This window comes from Peromyscus californicus, unplaced genomic scaffold, assembly GCF_007827085.1.
Source record: "Peromyscus californicus insignis strain IS unplaced genomic scaffold, ASM782708v3 Scaffold_4__1_contigs__length_199733344, whole genome shotgun sequence".
Classification (NCBI taxonomy): Eukaryota; Metazoa; Chordata; class Mammalia; order Rodentia; family Cricetidae; genus Peromyscus; species Peromyscus californicus.
In genome coordinates, this window is record NW_026294562.1 from 189,690,526 (window position 1) to 189,718,347 (window position 27,822).

The window sequence follows — 27,822 nt, forward strand, 5'->3', positions numbered from 1 at the left end:
ACTGTAAACACTTTCTACCACCCCCTGCTTCCTGGAATCATCCTTGAGATTTATCCAAGAAAGAGTTAAGTTTGGAGAATAGAAACATTACCCTTCTTTGTTACCTTGAGTATGTGTGTGTGTGTGTGTGTGTGTGTGTGTGTGTGTGTGTGTGTGTGTATGTGTGTGTGTATGTGTATGTGTGTGTGTGTATGTGTGTGTGTGTGTGTGTGTGTGTTTGCATGATTACTTGTGGGTTGTAGGATATTCTACATCACAATTATGGGAATATATTTTAAAGTCATAATGCAGTTTTTCTGATAACCTTTATTTTTATTTTTCTTTCTTTCATTTTCTTTGTTTTTTTTTTCAAGCAGGTTTTTTTCATGACACATACTGGCTATCCTGGAAATCACTATGTAGACCAGATTAGCCTTGAACTCACAGAGATCTGCCTGCTTTTCAGATATCTGCCTGCCTCACAGAGATCTGTCTGCCTCAGCCTCCTAAGTAATGGAATTAAAGGCATGTGCCAGCATTCCCTGGCTAGGACATTCTTTCTGATCAAGACTGTTGCATTTAAAATTCTGAGGGCTACTCAAGAATAGACATGTGCTTCTTTTTATTAAATCCTTTGGTACCTTGGGAATTGAAGTTTGCCCGTCATTGACTTTTATCATTTTGTATTAAAGTGTTGCTCTGGGGCATTTAGAATGGGAGACAAGGGTGAAACTTAAAATTTGTGGTTCAGCAACAATAACTCTGCATTTTACAAGGGTGAACAGGTACCCCTGTGCTACTGCGTACCTTGCTGTTTCCTTATTGCAGGTCTTGCCATCCTCAACAGAGGATATTTCTCCCTGCTGAGTCAAGTGCTGTTACACTCACATCTCCTCTTTGTTGTGGTTGCTAGAAGAATTTGTGTGGGCATACATATTCTTAAGAAATAATGATAATACCTGTGTCAAGACTCTTAGTTAATCTTTGACTTAATTATGTGTCTTTTCTCTTTTTCACTTATAGAATTAACACATCCACAAATTGCTTAAACAGTTCTTCAAGTCACAAGACAGATACTTGACTGACAAAGTTGAATTTTTTGAGGACTCTCAACAGAATGGCTTCACACCTCAGAGACTCCTCTAAGCCCCAGTTACCAGAAAATGACCCTTTATTAGACTGCATGGAGTTTATTCCAACCCAGGTTTCTCCTGTGCAGTGGGAAGAAGGTATCTCTAACTTGCCAATTCCTCAGCTCAACTTTCCCCCAAATGACAGTGTCTCCTGTGCAAAGAAGGAGCTGTCAGCACTCTGGGAGATGTTTAACTCCTGGTTGCAGCCAGAAAAGCATAGCAAGGAGCAGATGATTTCTCAACTTGTCTTGAAGGAGTTTCTCATCACTGGTAAATGCAAGGACAAGTTTGCCTTTAAAGAGAAATGGGAATCAAGTGACAGAAACATGGGGAGATTCATGGAGGGTTTGATTGATGAGTGCTTGAAGCCTCCTGTCATGGTGAGTACCTTGGTTGAGAGATAGTTAAGTCAGCAATTAAGACAGTCATTTTTTTTTGAGGAAACTTAGAAAGTTGTTTTTGTTTTTAAATTGTTAAGACTGTATCACTGCACCACCACCAACATGTTTCAAAAAGAGACTACCAAATGTTCTATATTACTATGAATAAAACAGAAAAGAGCCCATGGATTGTTGGATGGATATAATTATAATTAAATTATTTACATGATGGCAGAGACATTGGGATAAGACATCTGAGCAAAGCCTTTATCAGTTTAGAAAAGATACCTTGGGCTTTGAAGTTGGCTCATTTAGGGTGCTGGTTACATCCTAATCAGGAGTACTGAGTTGCCATCTCAGCACACATTTAAAATTCTGATTCTCAGAAGTAGCCTGTGATCCCGGGACCTGGGGGGCAAAAACTTGAGATTTAATTCAATTAATAGTCCTCCAAATTATCTACTACAAATCATTAAGAACACCTGTATATATGATTCCTAAGTTTCAGGATGCTAGAATATTATTTCTGATGTTAAACTATAGCTATCAAATACATATTTAACACTGACATACCCGTAAGATATACCTTGATGAATAATGGTGAAGAAATGCAAATTTTGAAAACCCCAAACTGAACATAGATGTAATTACATTGGATCTTTTTAAACATCTAGGTTTGCATAATGCTTAGTCACTGACAGAAATGGCCAATGTGGTGACATTTTTTAAACACCCCATAAACACATTTCTAATGTCATTGTACAAATCTCTTCCTGATTAGACCTATCAAACCTTACTGTATTTCACTAAGACAGAAATTTTGTTATAGTTTCCATAACTTGGCATGGGGAAAGGGGACAATCCTTAGAATAATGAGAAGCCATTCTTTAAGGATAAAAGTCCTTATTTTCCAGTTTGGGCCAACCTCATCTTTCCACAAATACAATGACCAGTTGAAGAAAATGTTGTGGCCATGCATTGCAGAAATATAACTTTACCTTTTCCCTGGGAACTGTGACTCAACACTTGCAAATACATTGTGAATAGGGACTTTAGAGAACATAACTTGTGAATGACAGAATAACACCATCAGATATGAGAAATAGACAAATGACCTAACCAATATTCCAGTAATGCCATACAGTCAGTTGGTGGGCAGGATTTCTGTCATCCACAGATCCACAGATTCATTGGCAATTGTCATTTGGCTTTGTTTACAGGTTCACATCGCCATGCAGGGGCAGGAAGCCCTCTTTTCTGAGACCATGTCCTTAAAAGAAGCCATCAACCTCCTGAAAGAGCAGCAATCATCAAGAAGTTCAACACAAGAGACTGCAAGGACACCCTTTCCAGTCTCCCAAGACATGTTATTAAAAACAGGAGAGTGTCAGGAAGCTGCACAGAGGAGGTGTATTGTGTAGGGATCCCTTCATGGGCACAGTTTCATTGAGTATCGTATTTCCACAGGACATGAAGACAATGAAGATGGCCAAAACAATACCTGGAACACTAGGGATGTAAATGGTGGTAATAGTAGTCCTGGAAATCAGATCGACTCCCTTATCATTATCCAAAAAGAACAATTTCCAGAGCCTGAACATGGAAGGGTTTCTTATAAAAAAAAACCCTCATAATTACAGCAGAACAAGTCAAGTCACCTCCAGGTACCAGGAATAATTTCAGAAGGGAACTCCTCCTGAAGATGTCCCTATGGAGGTACAATCAGAGATTATCTCCAGGCTAGAGCAGACTGAAGACTTCCAGATTCATGATGCAAACTCCACTTTTGAGAGTCACCAAGACAGACTCCACAGAGACCCAAAGACGTACAAATGTGAGGAATGTCAAAGAATCTTCAAATATCCCTGTAGACTTTCAGCTCACCAGAAAACACACAAGAAGAAGAGGTCATTTTTCTGTCCCAGGTGTCATAAAGGCTTCCATACTTGCTCAGACCTGAGAATACATGAGGTCATACATAGGCAAAATAAGCCTTTCCAATGTAGTACATGTGTGAGGTCTTTCAGCAGTCAAACCAAACTGCAGACTCATGAGAGGATTCACACAGGAGTGAAACCCTGCACCGGCTCTGTGTGTAACCGTAGCTTCCGCCGGTCATCCACATACCGACGTCACTGGAGGAGTTGCCATAGGTCAGACTGAACTGTGTACCTTGCAGAGCTACAGCCTGTGTCTCGTGTGCACATGGAGAAGTATGTCGTTTCCAGACAGCAAGTGTCCATTGAAGATGTGACATGTAAGTTCTGGATTGTTCCCTCTGTCCAGTGTCACATTCCTGTGCCATGTATAGGTAAAGAAGGGGTGTCCTTTGTTCACTAACATTTTTCTAAGGCCTTAAGGTAACTTATAATTTGTGCCTGTTGTATATTAAATAAATCAATAGAACTGTAATACAATTGCCTCATGTATATTTTGTGTGGGGTGTGTTTTTGATTTTGTGAACTTTTTCTGTTTTTTTTTTTTTTTTTGCCTCAGTTCCACAGCATGAGGAAACAACAGAGGACTTAGTTGTCAGTTCTTCACTTTTGCCTTCTTTAAAACAGGGTCCTTCTTATTAGGAGCTTTGTACACTGGTACATCTGGTACTACAGATTCCAAACATTCTCTGGTCTCCAGCTCTCATCAGTACAGAGGTTCATGACAGTGCCCTGTCATTCCCTCTGTTTTCTACCGTGTTAAGGTGTTAAACTCAAGTTTTAGGCTTGCTTGGTAAGTGTATCACTCTTTCAGCCATCTCCCATCCCATAAGTGCTTACTGCTTACAGTCCAAGAATGTACCCCCACATGAGTGGGCAGGGTTCCAAAGTAGTATAAAAATATTCAGTCGATTGCAGTGGTTCAGAGCACCCTCCATACTTATTTCATTAAGACTATAGTCTTCATTGCTCTATCCACAGGACACATAGAAAGTTGGATATATGGAAGTTGGTCTGACAGGATGATAAATAGATTACAAGATGCAGATGTTTTCCATGAGTGAACTCCGAAAACTGTAGGCAAGAAAGGAAAAGAGAATAATAGCTATTTTGAGAAACAGGAACTCTGTGCTTAGCCTAAGCCAGCACGCCCAGGGTGATTGAGTTGATGGCACCTTTGTGTTGTTTTTATTGAGAAAGTTGAGAAGAGTTTCCAGCATCATGTAGAAATGTAAAGGATGATATAGGACTTTCCCCTGATGTCCCTTGTTCAGCCTTAGAGTAGGAAAACAAAAGGTTTCAATTATTAAAATCCAGAATTTCATCAGCTGACATCAATTCCAACAGAATTTATGCATTTTCACATTGACGTTTTGATTCTTTTCTTTTCTTTTTATTAAGAGATTTTCTATTTATTTTACATATTGTAGCATGAATCTTAACAGGTCTTATTAATGAAAATGAACCTGGAGCAAGGTATTGGGGTGAAGGGTGGAAGATCTGAGAAACAGAATAAGCTACAGCCACTTCACCTTGCCAGTTCCTCAGCTCATCCTGTTTCCTCAGACTGGAAGCTCTGAGTCCTCATCCAGAATGAATCTCAGTTGAACTGTTGATCAAAAGCCTAAAAGCTTAACCAGCCCAGTTCCTGGTTTTCATGCCTTATATACCTTTCTGCTTTCTGACATTACTTTCTGGGATTAAAGGTGTGAGTCACCATGCCTGGCTATTTCCACTGTGGCTTTGAACTCACAGAGATCCGGATGGATCTCTGCCTCCAGAAGGCTAGGATTAAAGGTGTGTGTGCCACCATTTTCTGTCCTCTATGTCTGTCTAGGGGCTGTTCTGTTCTCTGACCCCAGATAAACTTATTAGGGTGTATGATATATTGGGGAACACAATATCACCACAATATATCAACCACAGATTCCCAGTCTTCCCTCCTCCCACCCTCCAGAATTCCTCCCCAACCCACCCCCCATTCTCACCTCCTCCAAGGCAAGGTCTCCCCAGGGGAGTCAGCAGAGCCTGGTACATTCAGTTGAGGCAGGTCTAATACCCTCCTCCCTGCACCAAGGCTGAGCAAAGTGTCTCATCACAGACACTCGTTTCCTAAAAGCTGGCTCATGCACTAAGGACAGGTCCCAGTCTCACTGCCTGGGTGCCCCCTAAACAGTTCAAGCTAATCAACTGTCTCACTTATCCAGAGGACCTAGTCCAGTGCCATCGGGACTCCTCAGCTATTGGATCACAGTTCATGTGTTTCCACTAGTTTGGCTAGTATAGTCTCTGTACTTTTTCCAATCATGGTCTTGATATTTCTTGCTCATATTATCCTTCCTCTCTCTCATCGACTGGGCTCCTGGGGCTCCTCCTGGGGATCAGCTATGGATCTCTTCATCTGCTTCCCTCAGTTACTTGATGAGGGTTCTCTCATGACAGAGTGTTCGGCCATCTGATCACAAGAGTAGGTCAGCTCAGGCACCCTCTCAGCCATTGCCTGTAGTCTATAGTGGAGTCATCTTTGTGGCTTCCTGGGGACCTTCTAGCACTCTATTTCTTCCTATTCGCATGGTGCCTTCATTTAAGGTGGTATCTCTTTCCTTGTTCTCCCATTCTGTTCCTGATCCAACTAAGACCTCCTGCTCCCCTAAGATCTATTTCCCCCAACACTTGCTCTCCATTACTCCCCACCCCCCAGTTTGCTCATGTAGATCTCATCCATTTCTCTGTCGCTGGGCAAACTGTCTTTTCTAGAGTCCTCTTTACTAGCTAGCCTCACTGGAGCTGTGAGTTGCAGTCTGGTTATCCTTTGCTTTACCTTTAGTATCCACTTATGAGTGAGTACATAACATGTTTGTCTTTCTGAGTCTGGGTTACCTCACTAAGGATGATATTTTCTAGTTTCATCCATTTGACTGTAAACCTCATGATGTCATTGTTTTTCTCTGCTGACTAGTACTCCATTGTGTATATGTACCACATTTTATTTATCAATTCTTGAGTTAAAGGGCATCTTGGTTGTTTCAAGGTTCTGGTTATTACAAATAATGCTTCTATGAACATAGTTGAGCATGTGTCCTTGTAGTTTGATTGAGCATTCCTTGGGTATATGCCCAAGTGTGGTGTAGCTGGGTCTTGATGAAGATTGATTCCCAATTTTCTGAGAAACTGCCATACTGATTTCCACAGTAGCTGTACCAATTTGCACTCCCACCAACAGTGGAGGAGTGTTCCCCTTGCTCCATATCCTCTCCAACATAGCTAACTACAGTGATTTTGATCTTAGCCTTTCTGACAGGTGTAAGATGGTATCTCAGAGTCATTTTGATTTGCATTTCTCTGATGGCTAAGGATGCTGAGCAATTCCTTAAATGTCTTTCAGCCATTTGAGATTCTTCTGTTGAGAATTCTGTTTAGCTCTATAGGCCAATTTTAATTGGACTGTTAGGTATTTTGATGTCTAGTTTCTTGAGTTCTTTATATATTCTGACTATCAGCCCTCTGTCAGATGTGGGGTTGGTGAAGATCTTTTCCCATTCTGTCAGCTGTTGCCCCCGCCAGCAGGGTGTCAATGGGGGCGACCCACCTGTGGGAGATAATGAGAGGGATAGGGGAGACATGAAAGGACAACAGCAAGACAGTGTGTTCTGATCAAGCTGCAAATTTTATTCTCCTCAGCAAGGCTTATATAGCATGAGAGGGGGCAGGAAGGAGGGAAGGGGTGCACAACGTGCCGTACATGCAGGTGAAGGGGGACGTGCAGGTGAAGGGCTACGTGCAAGTCGTGCAAGTCGTGAGGCTGCTAGGTGGTAAGGTCACTGGTCAGGGCCCATTGTTCTGTTGCTATGCTACCTGACCTGCCTGACCTGTTCTTTATCTTTGGGGACATCCAGTTTAGGGTAGGGGCTTGGTCTCTGGCTTAGCTAGTACTTTTCCATGGTCCATGTGTGGTCTCTGACACTTTTCCCATTCTGTCAGCTGTCATTTTGTCTCATTTACCGTGTCCTTTGCTTTACAGAAGCTTCTCAGTTTCAAGAGGTCCCCTTTATTAATTGTGCTATCAGTGTCTGTGCTACTGGTATTATATTTAGGAAGTGATCTCTGGTGCCAATGCATTCAAGACTACTTCCTGCTTTCTCTTCTATCAGGTTCAGAGTAACTTTCATAGTACCTGAGATGCATGCAGGGTGCTGGAGGAAGAAAGCCACTAATAGTCCTACCCAGCGGTGAACACTTCGATCTACAGTAATGATTGGCATAAGAAGATACTGACATGGGTAGATTTTTTTTGTGACAAAATTATTATTTGGATAACCAGCAACTTTCTGATTGTGTTTAGGGATTCCTCCACAGGAAGCCTGGTGCTGCATATCTGGCCAGGAATCCATGATTGAGGATATACAGATCCCATGGATGACATTACTGCTATTACTTTGCTAAATGGACATAGTGTCAAACAACCCTCTACAATCATATATCTTTACCTCTAGATTATTACAATATTCCAAACTCATCAGAGAAGTTACTTTGTGCTGTGAAGGGTGGTCTTCACACTGACCAAAGTGCAGAGAATAAGTGACTCTGTAATGATATGTCACAGGTAGGATATCTGTATCTTCCTCCTAACCCCAAGGGTCAGATATCATCATGGAAAAGGGGGTGGAAAGATTGTAAGGGACAGATATCAGGGAGGATCAGAGAAAAAACAGTATTGCTCTCTATGACAGAAACACTGCACTCATGAACCCAAAACAACTTGGATGCATGCATAAGACCTGTACATGATCAGGCTTCTCAATATTCTAGCATGAGGAAAGTATTCATGATACTCCAGCCATGACTGAGGAGCTATTGACATTTCAAGGGTTCTAGAGAGGGAGGGTCAGTTTTCCTTAGGAGAGGCCCCAGTAGGTCAAACGAGGTCCAGTGCATGGCCTCACACACTATGTGTATATGGACAACAGAAATTGGATGTGGTTGGTTATAAAAATAGAGGACATGAAGTGCAAGGACTTGGGAATGTGAGGGTGGATCTAGAGGACTTGGGAGGACAAGGAAGTGGTGAACATATTAAAAGTACATTGTATTCATAGATGATACTCTCAAAGATATCATAAAAATACTTTATTTAAAAACTATAGCAATAATCTTAATTCTCCCTTCAGTATGTGCTGACAAATATGCAGGTATACACTACAATTAATTGAAAGGAAGTTCAGTGCAAAATAACCCTATATAAAAGGCCATACATTCCCTATCCATACAAATTACTTCATGTGTGGAATGGAGTACAGCATAGTTCAAAAACAATGAATGACATTTGCACAGTGAAATTAATCTAACTTTTAGCAAGTGTTCCTTGAAGAGAGGGAGACAAAGATTATTCACTGCACCTCTTTCTTTCACACCTATTAATTCAATTGTTCTTCAGAGTTTAAAATTACCTGTAAGGATGTCTGAGCATTAGAAAATGCTCTCAAATTGTCCTATTAAAATGATCAAGCAGATCCCATAGGAGGCTGCTCAGTCTTCTCTCAGAGATCAGGCCTCAATGTCAGTTTCCTGAGACTGAGCAAGCAGTTTCTGGGAGGGACATGAACAAAAGACAATTAATCAAGATGTCCCTGCCAGCAGGACCGGGAGATAGGACACACCAAGCCTGTGCCACTGAGCCAGCCCCTACAGTCAGCACTTGCTAGGCCAGCCAGTCTCCACAGCAGATCAAAGACAAAACCTGGGACTTGTCCACACCTGCCCAAAAATGGATAACTATAACCCCAAACAAACCCTAGCCAATTAAAGTTACTAACATAATTGCCACTCACATAAACCAATCCCAAGTCTGTTCCTATGTAGTCTGAAGACACTAAGACTCCCCTTGCTTTTCCCCCTAGGAAAACCCTGCCCCATTGCTACTCAGAGACTCTCCTGATCTCCTGCTACATCAGACAGACAGAGACCAGGGTTAACCCACAACAGTAAAAAGACTTTGCTTTTGCATCAGATTTGGTCTCTTGGTGGTCTTTGGGGGACTCTGAGTACAACACTATATTCAGCAAATTCATATTTTTAACATGGGCTCTTTGCATGTTCTGCATCCCTCCTTGAGAAACTGTAGACTCCTGGAGATATTTTCTTCCTAATTCTTCATAATTGCTTCATTGGAATTGTTCTTTTGTTTGGACAAATTTGAACTGACACCTAATTGGTAGAGAGTCATTTAAAATTTCCTCATTTCTTTATGTACATGATATTACAAATTGAGAGTTGGGTTGAAAATGACTTCTGTAGTAAGAAAGGGGACCAGGGAATAAGAAAGCAATAAATCAGGGCCCCTTGTATCATCTCAACAAAGGATAGACTCAACAGTTCAGCAGAGCACTTGCTACTGTGGCATCACACAGTGTGAAGGTGAGAATTACTTTCATGTGTAGATATAGATAAATAAATATAAACTTGAGATTTTCCTGGGTAGGGTGAATTGACTATATTGCTGTGATTAGAATTGAGATGAGAAAGATTTTAACAGCAACTGTCTAGTATTTACTGCTAGATGTAGAATGAACTGTGTCCATGCCTTCCTGTGAAAATCTAGTTATTTTCACAAGATCCCAAAAGTAATCCTGATACCTTTACACATTAAAATACAATCTTGTAATCTTCTCATTTCTTCTTTCTTTCCTTTTCCTATATATTCAATCCATCCTTTTTCCTTCAGTTTTCAATGTACTTTTGATAAAAAGTTGCTAAATTTCCATCAGTAACCAAGGAGCTATTTGTGATTGATTGTTGCTAGGACAGGTAAAATCAATTTTCTTCAATCTAGTGAACCCTTGGCACTGGAATGTGACAGAGGGCAGGAGGCAAGCAGGAGAGTCTGAGACACAACATAGAAAAAACAGGGACTGAAGCAGGTTCATTTCTGTTTGCAGAGAGAGTGGCACGTATTTTCTTTTTGGAAAACATGAGGTTTGATAGACATGAGATGAAGACTCTGGTCTGGGGAGGAATTAAAATTGCGTGACCAAAAAGTGCAAGGTGATTGATGGTGTTCTTTTCCCTTTCTTTACTTTTTTCCCTGTCCTTTGTTTAACTTTTTATCTTTGATTTTGTTGTTGCAACATGTTTTCTTTCAGTCCTTTCTTCTCATAAACTCACAAAATCATTGTGGTTGGCCTTGCACTACAATTCTCATCTGGGGTTGAAGATTGCCTCCCTCCTTCAGGCATCCTTTTTGTTTGTTTTTCTCTTTAAGGCTCTTTTGAGAGACTTTCTGTCTCTGTAACCTTAGCTGGACTGGAATTCACTCTGTAGTCCAGGTAGGCCTCAGTTCAGATAAGCTCTTGCTTCTGTTTATTTAGTGCTGGGATTAAAGGTGTGTGCAGAGAATAAAGGCACCTGACTTTCTCCAAGCATTGGAATTGTAAGGCTGAATTGTGTCCCGTGCAATTCTCATGAAGGAAGGGAATAGTGAAACACAGGGGTATGTTTATGATTCTCTGGAAACAAATGTTTTCACAGGAACGTTTCTTCTGACCAACATTGCTTTAATTACTTAAAACCCAGACTATCATCAACAAAAATGAATATCTATGCAGATAAACCATGCATTTTTGCATAGAAGATTCAATCATTGTCACACCTTTTGGCTAACCCATTTGCAAACTTTGATCATCTTTTCCTATTATGTGGATTTTTTTATTCTCCCAGAAGAACTGAGGCTTGAGGTTTCAACATTCAAAATTTTAGTGTTATGGTTTTAAAGGACTTCAGACTTCAGAAATGTTAGTCACTGAGTTTCAAGGCTTCTCCGGGATGATTGCATTTGGGGTTCTGTCTGTTTGTTGGGATTAAGCACATTTGGATGTAAGACCACAATCTTTGGGGACAAGACCTCACCATGTGGATATCAGGGAATGATATTAAACCTAACAATCAGCATGCTTGGAGAAATTAATTCATAGTGACAAAAGCCTTTAATCCCTGCACTTTAATCCCAGAGCAAGCATTTGTGAGATTGAAGTTAAACTGGACTACATAATAGTTACAGTACAGCCAGGGATACATAGTAAGACAATGTCTTAAAAAAAAAAGAACAACAGCAACAACAAAAAGTAAAGAACAGACAGAAAACCAAAATGAATTCTTGAAGTAGTGAGACATCTCTGACCCCCAGCACTGAGTACTTTGAAGCCACAGGATTGTAGTGCAAGGTCACTGTCTATAAACTAATGAGTTTGTGAGCAGACTTGGTGACAAGGCAGCCATTTGCAAAAACAAGCAAACCTCAAAAAAATGAATAGCAAATTAAAAAGACAGGAAAATTCTAGTTTTGTATATACATTTTAATTCCACCTCAAACTACAATCCTCCTCCCATATCTATCATACATCATGTAAAACAAGTCAAACATCTTCACTTTGTCCCTAGGAGATGAGCCCAGGAAAGCCTGTCTTTTCTATGTTGTGCTTCAGACACCTCCTGGACTCTTCTCTCTCTGTGTCTCATTCCACTGCCAAGGGCTTTACCTTGTTCACTGCAGCATTTGAATTCCAAACCCTCTGGATATCAGAAAATTTTAACTAGTTTGGAATGAGACGTATGTCAGAAGTCATAGTAGGTGGATGACAATCTTTATATTCCTTTCAGCATGTTACTGTCCCCTTTCACTGCAGTGACTGACTATGCTTGCTTTGGATGTGTTCTCCTTCCATGGCATAATCCAGGATTGCATAGAGATGCAGATCTGGGGGCTGAGGAAGGATTCCATGTGTAATTCAATCAGAGGGGCAAGTGTCTTTCCCGTTTGGTTAGCTGGTTTTGTTTTTTTTTTTCTGCTCTAGTGAGGCTTTTCCCATAGGCCAGCCTGAACTTGGTCTTCCCAGGCTACTAGACCGTTCTGGGACTGGAGACCCTCCTGCTCTACTTAGTGAATGCTAGGATGAAAGTGGTGACTGCCACACCCACACACAGGAGGTGTGGTCCAATCTCATTTATTATCAAATTTATTGCCATCTCAGATTGAATTACTGAAGCCAGACACTATAAAAGGAAGTCAACTTGAACAAAACCTCAGATGAAGCAGAGCACAGGCCTGGAAACACATCGGCTCCTAGTGCCAGCTGGAATCACTGGAGAAATTCACTGCAGAAAGAAGTAACTGAGAATAGGAACATTTTCCTTCTTTGTTGCTTGAGTATTTATGTTTTGTGATTATTTGAGTGTTTGGGGAGAGGCTGCTTCACAATTTTTGAAGATCTCAAAGATGTAGTGTGGTTCTTTGGACCTTACTGATCAAGGGTTTGACCTTTAAAATTCTGAAGGATAGAATATGCTTTTTTATAGACTTGTCTTTGCTATTCTTTGAGTTTAAAGTTGTTATTCATTCAGTTTCAAAGTTTTTCTTATGAAAGTTTAGCTTTATGGCACTTTAGAATTTGAAACAAGTGTAAAACTTAATATTTGAGTTTCAGCAACAACAACTTCACCTTTTATAAGGAGGGAACAGCTACAATTGTGCTACTGATCACCCTGCCAGCATCTACATTCACATGTTAATAGGCATCTCAGCCATTTGTCTTAAGTTTCTTTGGGGCAAAATAATACTGAGACAGGATGCTGGGTGATAGGGAAAGGCCCCCCAGGAGCAAGATCATGCCACTTGCTTATACTTTAATAGCAACGAAGTCCCATTCCTTCTGCATAATTCTTTGCCATACCCTTTGTGCTCCAAGGACTGACAGAAAAGTTCTAATCCCAATTCCTAATTGCTTCTTTGGAGTTTCTCATGTAGTTTGCTTCTCTCTCTCTCTCTCTCTCTCTCTCTCTCTCTCTCTCTCTCTCTCTCTCTCTCTCTCTCTCTCTCTCATTCACTCACCTTTTTGTTTTCTGAGAAGAATTCAGGACCAAGGTGTTTAAACGTTCCTTAAGACCCTTGTGGAGATGTTGTCATGTGTCTAGGGTTGAGCTGGAAATCACCTCTCCTCTGGGAAAGAGCACCAGGAGATCATGAACATGTAAATGAGGGAGAATATCTCATCACAGTTACAGCAGAGTCTCACTTCTCACGGTGATGCACACCATCATGATACCATCCAGCACTGAGGTGAGTGACCAGAGCTAGACATTAGAAAGCACTCCTCGGAGTTGCCATGCTCATCTTCTTGAAATCACCTTACTTTCTTCACTAGTGCCCCTCTTTATCTTAGTTGTACTTAATATCTACATTAAGAATTATTTCAACTGCTCTGCTGAAAGGAAGCAAGATGGGAGGGGATGAAGGAAGTAGAAATCAAACAAACAAAGATGATTCAAGGAGTAGATAGGGTAGGGAAAAGGGACTCTGGTATTAGCTTTGGAAGTGGGAACTTGAAAAGGCTTTTGGATAGAATTGGAACTATTTTCAACTCAGGGAAAAGTAGATGGTCTCTAATTCTCCCTAGGATGTGTCAACCCTTTTCTTCCATAAGCTGTTACAAAGCCTCTCTTATCCCTGATATCACCTCCTTCCATGCTTCTGTCTTTACTTCGTCAGCCTGTGTCTCTGTCTCTGTCTCCATCTCCCTCACCCTTTCTCTATCTCTTTCTGAATGTCTCTTCCAAGTTTTCAGTTTTTTTATTTTGTTTTGACTTGGTTTGGACTTTGGGTTTTTAAGATAGGGTTTATTTCTTTTCCTTTTTTTTAAACGTTTGTAGCTGTAAGCTTATTTTATTTTTTATTTTTGTATTAAGAAAATATTTATTTTACATACTGACCACAGATACCTCTCTCTTCCCTCCTCCCACCCCCTCAGTCTTTACCCCCAAACCACCCTTCAGTCCCTCCTTGGCCAAGGTAAAAAGCAAGACAGTTATGTAGCTTGATCTGCTTAAGGGCCCCCCTAGCAGTAGGAACAGGATCCATCCCTGGCTCATGGACTGGCTGTTTGGAGCAAGTTACCTACGGTGGGACACCTTGGACAGCCTTGATGGGTGGTGGGGCTGGGATTTGGACCTGCCTCAACTAAATATAGGGTTTCTCTGTGTAGCCCTGGCTGTCTTAGAACTGTCTTTGCAGACCAGGTTGTCCTCAAACTGTCATTATTTAATAGCATAATTTACTATGAAAGCAAAATCTTATTTTAATTTAGCTTCGTTTTTAATTATCATATATAGTATTAGCTTTCATTATGACATTTTCAAATAAATTTATTTTTGATTTTCCTCTTCTCTTCTGTTCCTCCTATAGCCTCTCACACCTCTACTTATTCTTTAGAATCCTTTTCACTTTAATGACACATTTGCCATTTCCCTCTTCTTCAATTCCCAACAGTTTTTTTTGTTTGTTTGTTTGTTTTTGAGACAGGGTTTCTCCATGTAGTTTTGCTGCCTGTCCTGGATCTCACTCTAGACCAGGCTGGCCTCCAACTCACAGAGATCCAGCTGGCTCTGTCTCCCGAGTACTGAGATTAAAGTTGTGCGCCACAGCCACCCGGTTTCCCGAATAGTTCTTTTTCCTTCATCTTTTGATCTCCTTTCTGGTTGCATAGCACATAACCACTTTTCCATGTAGTTTCAGAAAATTTTGTGATTTCCTTTTCCTTTATAGATGAACAAAATTCCAGTTCTATTATCTGCAGATGAACATCTAGGATGGACATCATTTCCTTACTATTGTGAGTACTGTAGCAGCTTATGTGGAAGTGGAAGCATCTCTGTGGTAGGACATAGAGTCCTTTGGGTGCATTCCCAGAAATTACATGGCTGGGTTATATTATAGTCCTACTTTTATTTTATTGAAAAGTCTTTGTATTTATCTCTATAATGAACAAAGTACTTTACCCTCCTACAAATATAGAGTGAGGATTCCTTTTCCACATCATCAGCAGTATTTGTTGTTGTCTATTCTGGTGTTGTTAATCATTCTAAGGGGTGCAACAGAGTCTCAAAGTATTTGTAATTTGCATTTCCCTGGTACCTAAGTATGTTGTACACATTTTTCTTTAGAAAAATTATTCATTTTACATACTATCCACAGATTACCTATAGGCGGGACTAACTGAGAGGAGAAAAGAGGAAACAGAAAGGCAGGAGAGAGACCTGCCAGCTGCCACCATGACAAACAAGATGTAAGGTAAGCCAGGAGCCACGTGGCAACTTATAGATTAATAAAAATGGGTTAATTTAAGATATAAGAACAGTTAGCAAGAAGCCTGCCATGGCCATACAGTTTATAAGTAATATAAGCGTCTGAGTGATTATTTTATACGTGGGTTGTGGGACTGCAAGGGCTTGGTGGGACCTGGAGAGAAGCTCTCCAGGTACATAACCCTCTCATCTCTCCTCCCGCTGCCCCTATCCTCTCCCCCACATGTACCCCCATCCCCTCCTTCAAAAAGAAAAGACCTCCTTTTTTCTCAACTGAATGTACCAGGCTTTGTTGAATACTTTTAAGAAGCATTTACTACTAATGTGTAGTTTTTCTTTAAAGAAATTCTTGTCCATTTAATTAAATGTGTGTTGAGTGGAAAGTGTGTGGAGCGACGGTTTCACCTTTATTTTATGTATATTCTAGGTTTTAAGCCACTGAGTGAAATACAGAAGTCAATGAATTTCTTCCATTCCGTAGGTTATATCTCCACTCAGCTGATAGTTTCCTTTAATGTGCAGAAAGCTTTTAAATTCCTGAAATTCCGTGTATTAATTCTTGGTGCATTTCCTGCACCCTTGAGCCTTGCTGCTTCCACCTATACCTTATATTACTAACATTTTCCACTGAGAGTTTTAGCATTTCAGCTTTTGTGTAATGTATCACTATTTTTTTCTGCAGGGTGAGGGGATATGGACATAGGCCCATTCTTTTACAGGTGGATATCAGTTTTACACATAGTCATTCTGGATCAGAAGATCTGACCACTGAATCATACCAAATATTCAAGAAAGAAGTGACTGTGTCCTCATGAGATTCTTCCTGAGAATAGTTGAGACTCTGCATGGTAGTAGGGAATACCAGATCTCTCATTTATCCCTCTTACTCAACACCGGTCATTCCCTGTGTGGCTATGTATCTGCCTAGGTCCCCAGATCCTTGAACAGGATTTGCCATTAAGAATCCCCAGGGGAGACTTCGCCCTGGAGGAGATGGGAATGAGGGATGGGGGAGGGCAGGGTGCGGGAGGAGGGAGGACAGGGGAATCTGTGACTGAAATGTAAAATTAAATCAAATTATAAAATTTAAAAGAAATAAAAAAAGAATAACAAAAGTTGATGGCACAACACAAGGGAGATGCATTAACACTCCAAATGGAACTTGGTTATCACTTTTAAATTTTGTTGAAGAATAACAATACTAATTGTATAGTGTTTACAACATTTTACTTTCCCGTGCATTCTGCACTACAGTTCGTTTCCTACATTTGCTTAGCAGCATTATCTCCTACTTTTATTTATGTTTACTTGTTTTAATTATATCTGATTGTACAGTATGTGATAATCTCTCAGTGCAACTTAGATGTGCATCCCCTCATTGTATTCCCTTAATTACTGGTGATGTTGAGTCTCACTTTGAACACATGTTGGACATTTTTGAAATGATTTTAGGAATTTTAACAAAGTCTGGAACCCATCTCTTGTTTGTTTTACATTTTAGGTTTTTTTCAAGTTTAGTTTCAAATATTCACTTTATGCTAGAGTGAGTAAGCATTGGTTAAGAGTACATACTGTTGTTAATTTGGATCTGAGTTCAGTTCCTAGCTCCTACCAGTGGCTCACAATTGTATACAAATCCAGCTGTAGCAGATGCCAAGCTTCTGGTCTCTGTTGTCACTCACACTCATTTGCAGGCTCCCAAACACACATATAATTAAAAACAAGACAAATCTTAAAAGCCATTAAGCTGATTAACACCAAGTAAAGATCCACTTTGGACTACAAACTGGTCAGGACAATTTCGAGATGACTAGCTCAGATGTTCCAGCCTGACAGACTAATCGAACAAGGACTTGTGACAAGCCTTGAAATTTCCTGTTATGCAGAGACTGGACAACTGATACAGGACTTGACAATTAACCCAAAAGTTTTCTGTTCAGGATGCCCTAAAGATGTCTTCACCCCTAGAAAGAGGAAGTAATTTTAAGGAAAATGACACCCACATTCCCAAGAGGTGGGATGGGAGGTTTTTGGTTGTTTAATGAGTTTTGGATATTGTCATTGTTTATGATGGTTGGTTACAAGTTGTTAATTGCTAGTGGTTAGGATAAAAGCTGATCATGGAGATTAGATTCAGAGTTTTTGTTTAAAAATAGATAAAGAGCCGGGCGGTGGTGGCGCACGCCTTTAATCCCAGCACTCGGGAGGCAGAGCCAGGCGGATCTCTGTGAGTTCGAGGCCAGCCTGGGCTACCAAGTGAGTTCCAGGAAAAGGCGCAAAGCTACACAGAGAAACCCTGTCTCGAAAAACCCCCCAAAAAAAAAAAAATAAAAAAAATAAAAATAGATAAAGAAATAATAGGACAAATGGGTAGATCACTGAATCTACACTAAAAAAAGGGGGGAAGATATAAAAATGACAAAAGGTAGATTACTGAATCTATTATGAAAAGAAAAAAAATACTTTTAAAAAGGAACTACTTGTTTTAAATAAGATAAGTAATGAAAAATTTTTGTCTGAGTTTATCAAATGTTACTGGACGTTGTTAATATATATAATGGAGTTTTTATCTGAATCTGTCAAATTTTAATGGACTCGACATCGATAATGTAATCTTGACTGTATATACTTATTGGATAGTTTTTCTTGTATTAGTTGTAAGCTTTTTTCAATTTTAGACAAAGAGAGAGGAAATGTGGTGGTATTGTGTTCCTCAAAATATTGTGTACCCTAATAAACTTCTCTGTGGTCAGAGAACAAAAAAGCCACTAGATACTTAAGATAGGCAGTGGTAGCACACACCTTTAATCCTAGCTTTCGAGGCAGAAATCCATGTGTTCAGGATACAGCCAGGCATGGTGACACAAGCCTTTAATTCCAGAAAGTGAGCCTTTAATCCCAGGGAGTGATGGTAGAAAGCAGAAAGGTATATAAGGCGTGAGGACCAGAAACTAGAAGCATTTGGCTGGTGAAGCTTTTAGGGTTTGAGCAGCACAGTTCAACTGAGAGCCATTCGGGTATGAGGACACAGAGGCTTCCAGTCTGAGGAAACAAGATCAGCTGAGAAGTTGGCCAAGTGAGGTGGCTGTGGCTTGTTCTGTCTCTCTGACCTTTCAGCGTTCACCCCAATACTTGGCTCCGGGTTTGTTTTATTAAAAGAGACTCTTTGAGATTCCTGCTACATGGATGGAACTAGAAAAAAATTATCATGAGTGAAGTAACCCCGAACCAAAATGATAAATATGATAAGCATTCCCTTATAAGCAGAGATTTGCCAATAAGTAAAAAGTAACCAAGCTGCAATTCATATACTTAGAGATATTAGGGAAAAAAAGAGGAGTCTAGGGGTGAAACATGGATCTCCCTGGGAGGGAGAAATAAAATAGATATTACCTGCAGACTGGGTAGGTAGGAACAAGAGTGGAGTAATGAGGTGGTGAGGAGGATGGGGGGCAAGGAGAGATTGCAGGGAGAGACTGTTGGAATTCCGGGCATTTTGAGGTGGTATGGAAAACTAGTACAGTAGAAATATATTGAAATTTATGTGGGAAATCCTTTGAGAACTTCTAATAATGGGGGATTCAGAGGCTCAACTGGCCATCTCTTGTCACCAGTCAGGGCTCCCAGAGGCAGGACTAGGTTGTATTTAATTGAGTTTTGGCCAATGGAGTTCCATGGAAATCCCCAAACAACCTAGGCTGTTACTGACACAAAGGTTGTTTTCCTCAAAGTGGCTCTGGGGTCCCAATGCTGAGGACAACACACACACAAATCATTGAACATGGAGAAGGAGAACTGGTGTCTACATAGAGCCTTCACATTCTACATTCTAGTCTCTTTGGTGCAGGAAGGTACTCTGTAGAATCCCAACAGAGAAATGTAAACACCAACACAGTCACAAAATTTTTGACCTGTAATCTTTCCTGCCTGCAAAATACTCTAGGGCAATTGTAGAACAAACTTGTGAGAGTAGTCAACCAACACCTGATATGATGTAAAGCACACTCCATGAGAAAGACGACTATAACCAACATTGCTTGAGTAAGCAAGAACCAGAGACTTAATGGCCAGAGAACTAGGGTAAAACTGTTTATGAAAAAAAAGTATCAGTACAAATGACTCCTAATGATATTCTGCTATTCTCACAGAAATTTTAACACTCAAAATTCACAGCATTGTGGTTTTAGAGGACTTTAGATTTCACAATTTTTAATCACTGAACTTCATGCCTTTTTGGGGATTATGTCATTTAGGGTTCTGTCTTTTGTGTTGAGGTCAAGAAGTTTTTTCAATTGAGAGCACAGTCTTTATGATGAAAATCTCAGCATGTTAATTTCACAGCATATAATTCAACCAAACAAATAGAGTGCTTTTAGAAAACCTGTCATTGTGGCTGTGGTAGTTTGATTGTAATTGACCCCCATAATATCATAAGGAGTGGCAGTATTAGGAGGTATGGCTTTGCTGGAATGGGTATGATCTTTTTAAAGGAAGTGTGTAATTGTGGGTGCAGGCTCTGAGATTTCCTATGCTCAGTATACTGCCCAGTGTGTCAGTTGACTTCCTATTGCCCCAAGATGTAGCACGCTCAGCTCCAGTACCATGTCTGCCTGCATGCCACCATGCTCTCTGCAGTGATGATGATGGACAGAACCTCTGAAATTGTAAGTGAACCATCCCATTGAAATGTTTTCTTTATAAGAGATGCCATATCATGTTGTCCCTTCACAGCAATGAAATCTCTAAGAGAGAAGTTAGTACCAGTGACTGGGGTATTGTGATAAGCCTGACCATGTGTTTATTTGGAGTAATATGGACTTGGGGACTATGGATTAGAAAAGCAGTTGAACATTTTAAGAGCTGCTTGATGGGCCATTCTTGGAGGAGTGTGGAAAAAAGTGGTACTGACTGTGATTTGATGGACTATGGGGTGTGGGGAGGGATATATCAAGAGGTTTCAGAGGAGAAGTATTTTATTATGTTACCCAATGTTCATTCTTGTGATATTTTGGTGGAGAAAGTGGCTGCCTTTTCACTTTATTCAAAGAATCTTTCTGAGGCTCAATTGAAGAGTTTGGAATTAATTCTGTTGGCAGAAGAAATCTCAAAACAGCATAGTAGACTCTGGTAACTATAATGAACATTTATAATGAACAGGAACAAACTGAGCAGGGTAAAATACAAATGTAAATTTCAAGAAAAAAAGAACAACAATAAGTGGAATGGAGCTAAATCCTGTGTTCACAGAGATAAATGCATTGAGAAATGGAATAAAGGTAATGGTAACCTCTAGGCAAGATCTCACACCAGGTAAGTTTCCAACTTGGGAAAGGAGCTGAAGAAAATCTTAGAGTCAGATGTGGTGGGGCACACCTCTATTCCCAGAACTGGAAAGGCAGAGGCTGGCAGATCGTTGAATTTGGGGTCAACATGGTTTCCAAAGCAAGTTTCAGGACAGCTAAGCCCAGGCATAGAAAGACAGAAAGCTGATGAAGATGTTGTTTAAAGTGTGTGTGGGGAATCTTCCAACCTAGTAAGAAGAAGAACTTGGCAGCTTCAACCATGGGGATCTGGCATTAGAGTTAATGATAGAAGAAATAGAATATGGAATTAGCCTCTGAGCCAAAGGAAAGCTGCTGAGACCAAGCATGTGTCAGAGATGTACTTGAACGGAGGCCTAGAAAGGCCATTTAGTGAAGGTTTGAAGTGAAAGCCCAAATTGCCTAGGAGAACCCAAGGTATTATAGATGCCAGAGTTGTGGGATACCCACAGAAAGAGCTGCTAAAAGAAAGTGGAACCAGGCCAAAGGTAGGAAGTGTATTGCAGTCAACAAAACTGAACAGAACTGGACATCTGAAGATCATTTCAACATGAGACATGATGGTGCCGTTTGGAGTTTGCCCAGCTGGATTTTAGTCTTGCTTTGGTCAGTATTTCCTCACTATGCTCCCTTTCCTATGTTTGGAATGATAATGAATATTCTGTGCCATTATATTTTGAAAGTATGTGATATGTTTTTTCTTTTGATTTTATAGAGGATTATATTTAAGTGATTGTATGAATCTCAAGAGACTTTGAACTTTGGACTTTTAATCATTGCTGAGACTGTGACAGACTATGAGGACTTTTAAAGTCAAACTAAATGCATTTTGCATTTTGATATTATTATGATGCAATGGGGGCCAGAGAGTGCAATGTGGTAGTTTGAATATAATTGTCCCCCATAATCTCATAGGGAGTGGTACTACTAGAAGGTATTGTGAGGTTGGAGTAGGTGTGGCATTGATGGAGGAAGTGTGACATTGTGGGTGAAGGCTTTGAGTTTTCCTGTGCTCAGGATACTTACTTCACAGTGTGTCAGTCAACTTCCTGTTGCCTGCAAGATGCCTGCACTCTCAGATCCAGTACCACATCTGCCTGCTTGCCTCCATGCTCCCTGTCATGATGATAATAGACTGAACCTCTGAAACTGTAAATGAGCCACCCTAATTAAATGTTTTCTCTGTAAGAGTTGCTGAGGTCATGGTGTCTCTTCACAGCATTAAAAATTCTAACTAGGACAGTGCCACACACCTTTAATCTGAGCACTCAGGGTACAGAGGCAGGTGAATCTCTGTGAGTATGAAGGCAGTGTGCTCTACATAGCAAGTTCCAAGACAGACAAGACTATACAAGGAGACACTGCATCAAAAAGACAAAATAAAACAATATAGACTAGCACAAAATAGGTTGCTTGAAGTAGTGGAACAGCTCTGAAACCCCAGAACTGGGGAGGTAGAAGCCATAGAATTAGAGTCCAAGGTCATTCTTAATTACTTAGTGAGTTTGTATGCAGACTGGCTTACAAGACACCTTTATGCAAAAACAAGCAAACACCAAATAAATAGAAAAGGAAAGAAAAAGATGAAGGAATAAAAAAAATCTATTCATTTTGACCACACAGTTTTATTTTCTCCCCAGACTAGAGTGTTCAAGTCATGTCTATCAAACATTATGTTTTCCCAAAATGAAACAGTTGCCTCTCTCTGCCTACACTGCTGAGCCTGGTCCAGCCTGTCTTTTCTATGTAGGGCTGCAGACACCTCCTGGGAAATGCCTTCTGTCTAATTCCACTGCCAGAGGTTTTCACCTGTTCATTGCAGCACTTGGGATCAAAACTATGGAAATCAGGAACTTCTGACAGGTTTGGAATGAACACTATATGAGAGCACAGGATCAGAATTCCTGGGAGATGGAAGTCAGTCTTGATGCTCCCTAAGTGTGGTACTGTCCCCTTTCACTACAATGACTTGCAATGCTTGCTTAGGATGTGATCTCCTCCCAGAAAAGCCTCAAGCATTGCACGTGAGACACAGAGCTGGGCCTGAGTTAGGATTCCATCTGTGACTGAACCATCTGGAAAGGTTAATTTCCCCTGTTTTGTTTCCTTGCTAGTTTTTGCTGCTGTTATGTATGCATCTGTCAGGTAACAATGAAACCAACTATAATGGTTAAGCTTTACTCTTTTTTTTTTACTTTAATCATGTGTCTCTTCTCTTTTTAATTCATAGGTTTTATACATCCACAAATTGGTGAAACAGATCCTTAAGTCACAAGGCAGATATGGAACTGTCATGGTTGACTCTTTCTGAGGATCCTCACCAGAATGGCTTCACTGTTCAAAAAATCTATTAAGCCAGAGTCACCAGCAAATGACCTTGAATTAGACAATGCAGAGTTCATTCCAAGCCAGTCTGGAGAAGAAATCTCTAACTCCTCAGGCACACAGCTCAACTTTCCCCCAAATAATTGGGCAAAGCAGGGGCTGCAAAGATCCTGGGAGATGTTTCCCTCATGGTTGTAGCCTGAAAAGCAGTGCAAGCAGCAGGTGATTTCTCAACTGGTCTTGGAGGTTTTTACCCAAAACTGTAAACTATGAGGACAAATTTGTCTTGAAAGAGAAGTGGGAATCAAGTGGCAGGAACCCTGGGAGGTTCACAGAAGGTCTCTTTGATGAGTGTTAGAGCCTCCTGTCAAGGTGAGTTCCTGGTGTGAGAGATCGCTAACTCAGGAAGACAGTCATTTTGAGAAGAAGTACTGAGAAGGTGTTGTAGTTTTTTTATATTCATGAGAAAGTACTGCCCCCAACAAAACCATTACCAGGGAGAATACCAAGTGCCCTAAATTAGCATAAATATAGCAAAATAAACCCTTTGCTGGTTTGAGGGACACACTTAAATGTAATTTATTTACATGGTGACAGAGAGACTGGGGAATTAATATTTGGGAACTAAAGTCTTTATCCAAGCAGCGTGTAGTCCAGAAACCTCTTTTTTTGTTTTGTACCTGCAAAGGCTAAATCCACCATGCAGCTTAATGTGCCACTTGCAGAGGCCTCATTCCTGCCATACTGCAGGTCGAGCGCACACGCTAGGAACCTACCAGTAGCTCAAACCAGCAGCTGCCGCTCATTTGAGAGAGACAATTAGGAACTGTTTTTAGCTCCGTTTTAGAATCTTTTTTCTCAGTTTTTAGATGGAAACTCTTGCCACCACGTTGGACGCCATTTGTTGCTAGAGTTTTCCTGCCTGGCCCACAGTCAGGACAAATCTCTCTCACCTGCCAGTCCCACAGCCGTCAGACCCAACCAAGTAAACACAGACTTATATTGGTTACAAACTGTATGGCCATGGCAGGCTTCTTGCTAACTGTTCTTACAGCTTAAATTAATCCATTTCCATTAATCTATACCTTGCCACATGGCTCGTGGCTTACCGGCATCTTCACATGCTGTTAGACATCGTGGCAGCTGGCAGTGTCTCTCTGACTCAGCCTTCTACTTCCCATCTTTATTCTCCTCCTTGTCCCGCCTACACTTCCTGCCTAGCCAATGGCCAATCAGTGTTTTATTTATTGACTAATCAGCAACACATTTGCCATACAGAACATCCCACAGCATACATTGCACAATCATTGCACAAATCACTTCTGAGAGTTATGGTGTTTTTGTTTAAATATTTGGGTGGTTTGGTTGGTCATTTGTTGTTTGAGACGTGGTTACATTGTGTAGCCCTGGATGGCCAGAAACTCAAGGAAATTATACATCCTATGTTTCCCAGGTACTGGAATTGTCAATGATGACCACCACTTACTGAGGTTTATTTGAGGTTCTTACTCTATACACAAGTTCTCACTTCACATTTTGTTTAATTCCACATTTATACTCTTTACAGCTTTGGCTTTGTTTTAAATTGAGAATTTCATGACTGAAACCAATTCCAGGTAAACTGCTACCATAATGTCCAGTCATGTTCCTAAGAGCAGAGGCGGTGTGCATCTGTGGAGACAATGTATGTGAGGTATGTGAGGGAGGATCAGATGAAGTTAGGCCCATGTGGTAAACAGAGGCTAGCCCCTAAAAGAAAGGCTAATCATCCTTCAATGTCTTGACTAGTTGAAGACAACACTGTAGCCTGAGCTCACAAGAAACTAACTTTGTTCCCCCCCCACTTAGGAACAGTGATTCAACACTTGCAAACACAGTGTAAATAGTGACTTTAGGGAAGAAATCTGGGGATGTCAGGATGACATCATTAGAGATGAGGGATAGACAGATAAACCAGCCCACAGTCTGGGGATCCTGTGCAATCAGGTTTAGGTCAGGGATTCTGTCTTCCACAGATTCATTGACAATGGTCATCTGGCCTCCATTACAGGTTCATTTCTCCATGCAGGGACGGGAAGCCTGTAATTGGTTTTCTCTTTACACTTTGGGGGCCCAGCACCCAGCTCCCAATTAAATGCATGGAGGCTTATTCTTACTTATTAGTGCCTGACCTTAGAGTGGCTTGTTTCAAGACAGCTTTTCTAACTTAAATTATCTAGTTTCTCTTAAACTACATTATGACTCTGGGTTTTTTACCTTCCTTTATTCTATATAGCGTTCTTTCTTTCTTAATTCCTAGCTTTCTGTGTGACTGCCCCGGCATCCTCCTTTCTTTCTCCTTTTCTCACTCCTGGTTTTTCTATTCTATTGATCCTAGATTTCTCTTCCTGTTTATCTCTCTGCCCAGGGCAGCCATGCCTATTCTTTTTTATGCTTAGCTACTGGCCATTCAGCTCTTTATTAGAACAACCGGTGTTTTAGACAGTAAAATAACACAGCTTTACAGAGTTAAACACAGGCAACATAAAAGAATGCAACACATCTTTGCATCATTAAACAAATATTCCACGGCATAGACAAATGTAACACATCTCAAACTAATATTCCACAACAGAATCCCTTTTTTCCTCAGAACGTGTACTCAAAGAAGTCAAAAGCTTTTGAAACAACAGAAATCAGCAACAACTCCAGCACAAGAGAATGCAAGGACACCCTTGCCGATCCCACCAGATACATTCTTGGCGACAGTTCAGCAGGGAAACTGGACGGCAGAGGGGTATTTTGAGGGTATCCCTTCCCAAGCACAGTTTCACAGACTCTCCTATTTCCCCTGGGCATGTAAAGAGAGATGATGGCCACAACTCTCTCTGGAATGCTGAAAGATGTGGTTGTGTGCATATTCTCAAATGTGATTGGCTCCCTTCTCATTATCCAGAGAAGGCAGTATCCTGAGCCTGAAGATGTTGATTTTTCTTTTGGAACACCTCAGGATGTCAGAAGAGCAATTCAAGGCACCTCCAGCTATAAGAAGAGTTCCTATGGGTCCCTGTATACCAGAACCATGAGAAAATTTCCACATGTACAGGTCAAAGCTCCACAGAAACCTCAAACCTTACAAATATGAGGAATGTCCCCAGATCTTCAAATATCCCTGTAACCTTTCAGTCCACCACAGAAGACACAGAAATGAGAGGCCATTTGGCTGTCCCATTTGTCAGAATGGTTTCTATCAAGCCTTAGATTTCTGAGTTCATGAGATCTGACATAACCAGAGAAGCCTTTCTCACGCAACACAAGTGGAAGTTCCTGCAGACACAAGACCAGCCTGCAGGCTCACTAGAGGATTCACACAGGAGAAAAGCCCTACACCTGCTGTCTGTGTAACTGTAGCTTCTGCCAGTCATCCACATACCACCATCACCTGAGGAATTGCCACACATCAGACTGAACTGTGTACCTTCCTCATTAGAGGCTAGCAGGACTGACTCCTGCTTCAGGGTCTCATCTGCACATCAAGAAGCATGTGGCTTCTAACTAGCACTTAGCCAGTGAAAATTTGTCATTTCACTTCTATGTTGTTCCATCTGTTGTCGCTTCCAAGTGGCATGTAAAGAAAATGAGTGATTTGACAGTTTGTTCACTAAAATTTACCAAATGCCTAAATATTGACTGTTATCTTAATTCTCATTAGTAAATAAATGTTGATGCTTCTGTGTATCTCCTGTGTGTTATGTTTCATGTGTGTATGTGTGTGTCCTATGTGTAAGTGGGTACCTCTGTGTAGGGCTGTTGGGCCTTACCTTCCACCTTATTTGAGACACACTCTCTTCTATGATTTGAACCCCAGGTGAGGTGACTCAGAAGCTCACAGAGATCCTCTTGTCTTCATTCTCCAACCTCTTAGGAGCTCATATGATAGATGTCTCTGCCTCTGGATCTGCCTTTCAATTTTTTTTTTTATTTCACGTGTGTGTGCTTGAGTATATATATATGTACATATGTGAAGAAGCTCCTACATGTCAAAAGGGGCATCAGATCCCCAGGATCTGGAATCACAAGCTCTTAGGAGCTGTTCTATCTGAGCTTGGAAGTGAACCTTGGTCATCTGCAAAAGTGGGAAAGGCTCTTAACCACTGAGCCATCACTGCAACCCTTGGAAATGTGTTCTAATGTTGTTCCTTAGATACAAACTCAGGTCATCAGATTTCTACAACAAACACTATTATCCACTGAAATATTGTCCCATCTCTTGAATGCTTCTCCTTTGATATGTTAATAGGCACCTCAGGTAGGCATTTTTCCTGACTGTCTTTGCATCCTAACAGTTTTGAGTTGTGGATACTATCTAGGATACAAGGTGATAGGAAAAGTACCTCTTGGGGCAAGGCCATGCAGCTTGCCTCTATTTTAATAACAATGGGGCTCTGTTCCTTCTGCATGCCTCTCTGCCATATGCTTTGTGCCCAAAGGACTGACAGAAAAGTTCCCATTCTAATTCCTAATTGCTTCCTTGGAGTTGCTCATTTTGTTTTCTTTTGTGACATGACCAAGGTGTTGGAAAGTTACTTCAGATCCTTGTGGAGATGCTGTCATGAGTCTAGAAGTGAGTTGAAAATCA

The 27,822-nt window shown here is 40.7% G+C and overlaps 1 protein-coding gene across 1 annotated transcript; it reads left to right on the top strand.

Annotated features, from left to right (window-relative positions):
• Nucleotides 1-1,096: 1,096 nt before the first annotated feature.
• Nucleotides 1,097-26,328, top strand: LOC128124251 (zinc finger and SCAN domain containing protein 4C-like). The gene is made up of 5 exons (XM_052760429.1): nucleotides 1,097-1,492; nucleotides 2,713-2,878; nucleotides 2,969-3,099; nucleotides 25,837-25,980; nucleotides 26,140-26,328. Exons 1-5 carry the CDS (start codon nucleotides 1,097-1,099, stop codon nucleotides 26,326-26,328), a joined length of 1,026 nt encoding a protein of 341 aa, XP_052616389.1.
• The last annotated feature ends 1,494 nt before the right edge of the window (nucleotides 26,329-27,822 follow it).

Bases quoted from the DNA above. Each gene is read 5' to 3' on its own strand.
- LOC128124251 (XM_052760429.1), top strand. From the start codon at position 1,097: ATGGCTTCACACCTCAGAGACTCCTCTAAGCCCCAGTTACCAGAAAAT. The intron at 3,100-25,836 runs GTTTCTTATAAA...TTTTTTCCTCAG, and splicing joins CAGAGCCTGAACATGGAAGG to AACGTGTACTCAAAGAAGTC. The intron at 25,981-26,139 runs GTATTTTGAGGG...CTCATTATCCAG, and splicing joins GGAAACTGGACGGCAGAGGG to AGAAGGCAGTATCCTGAGCC.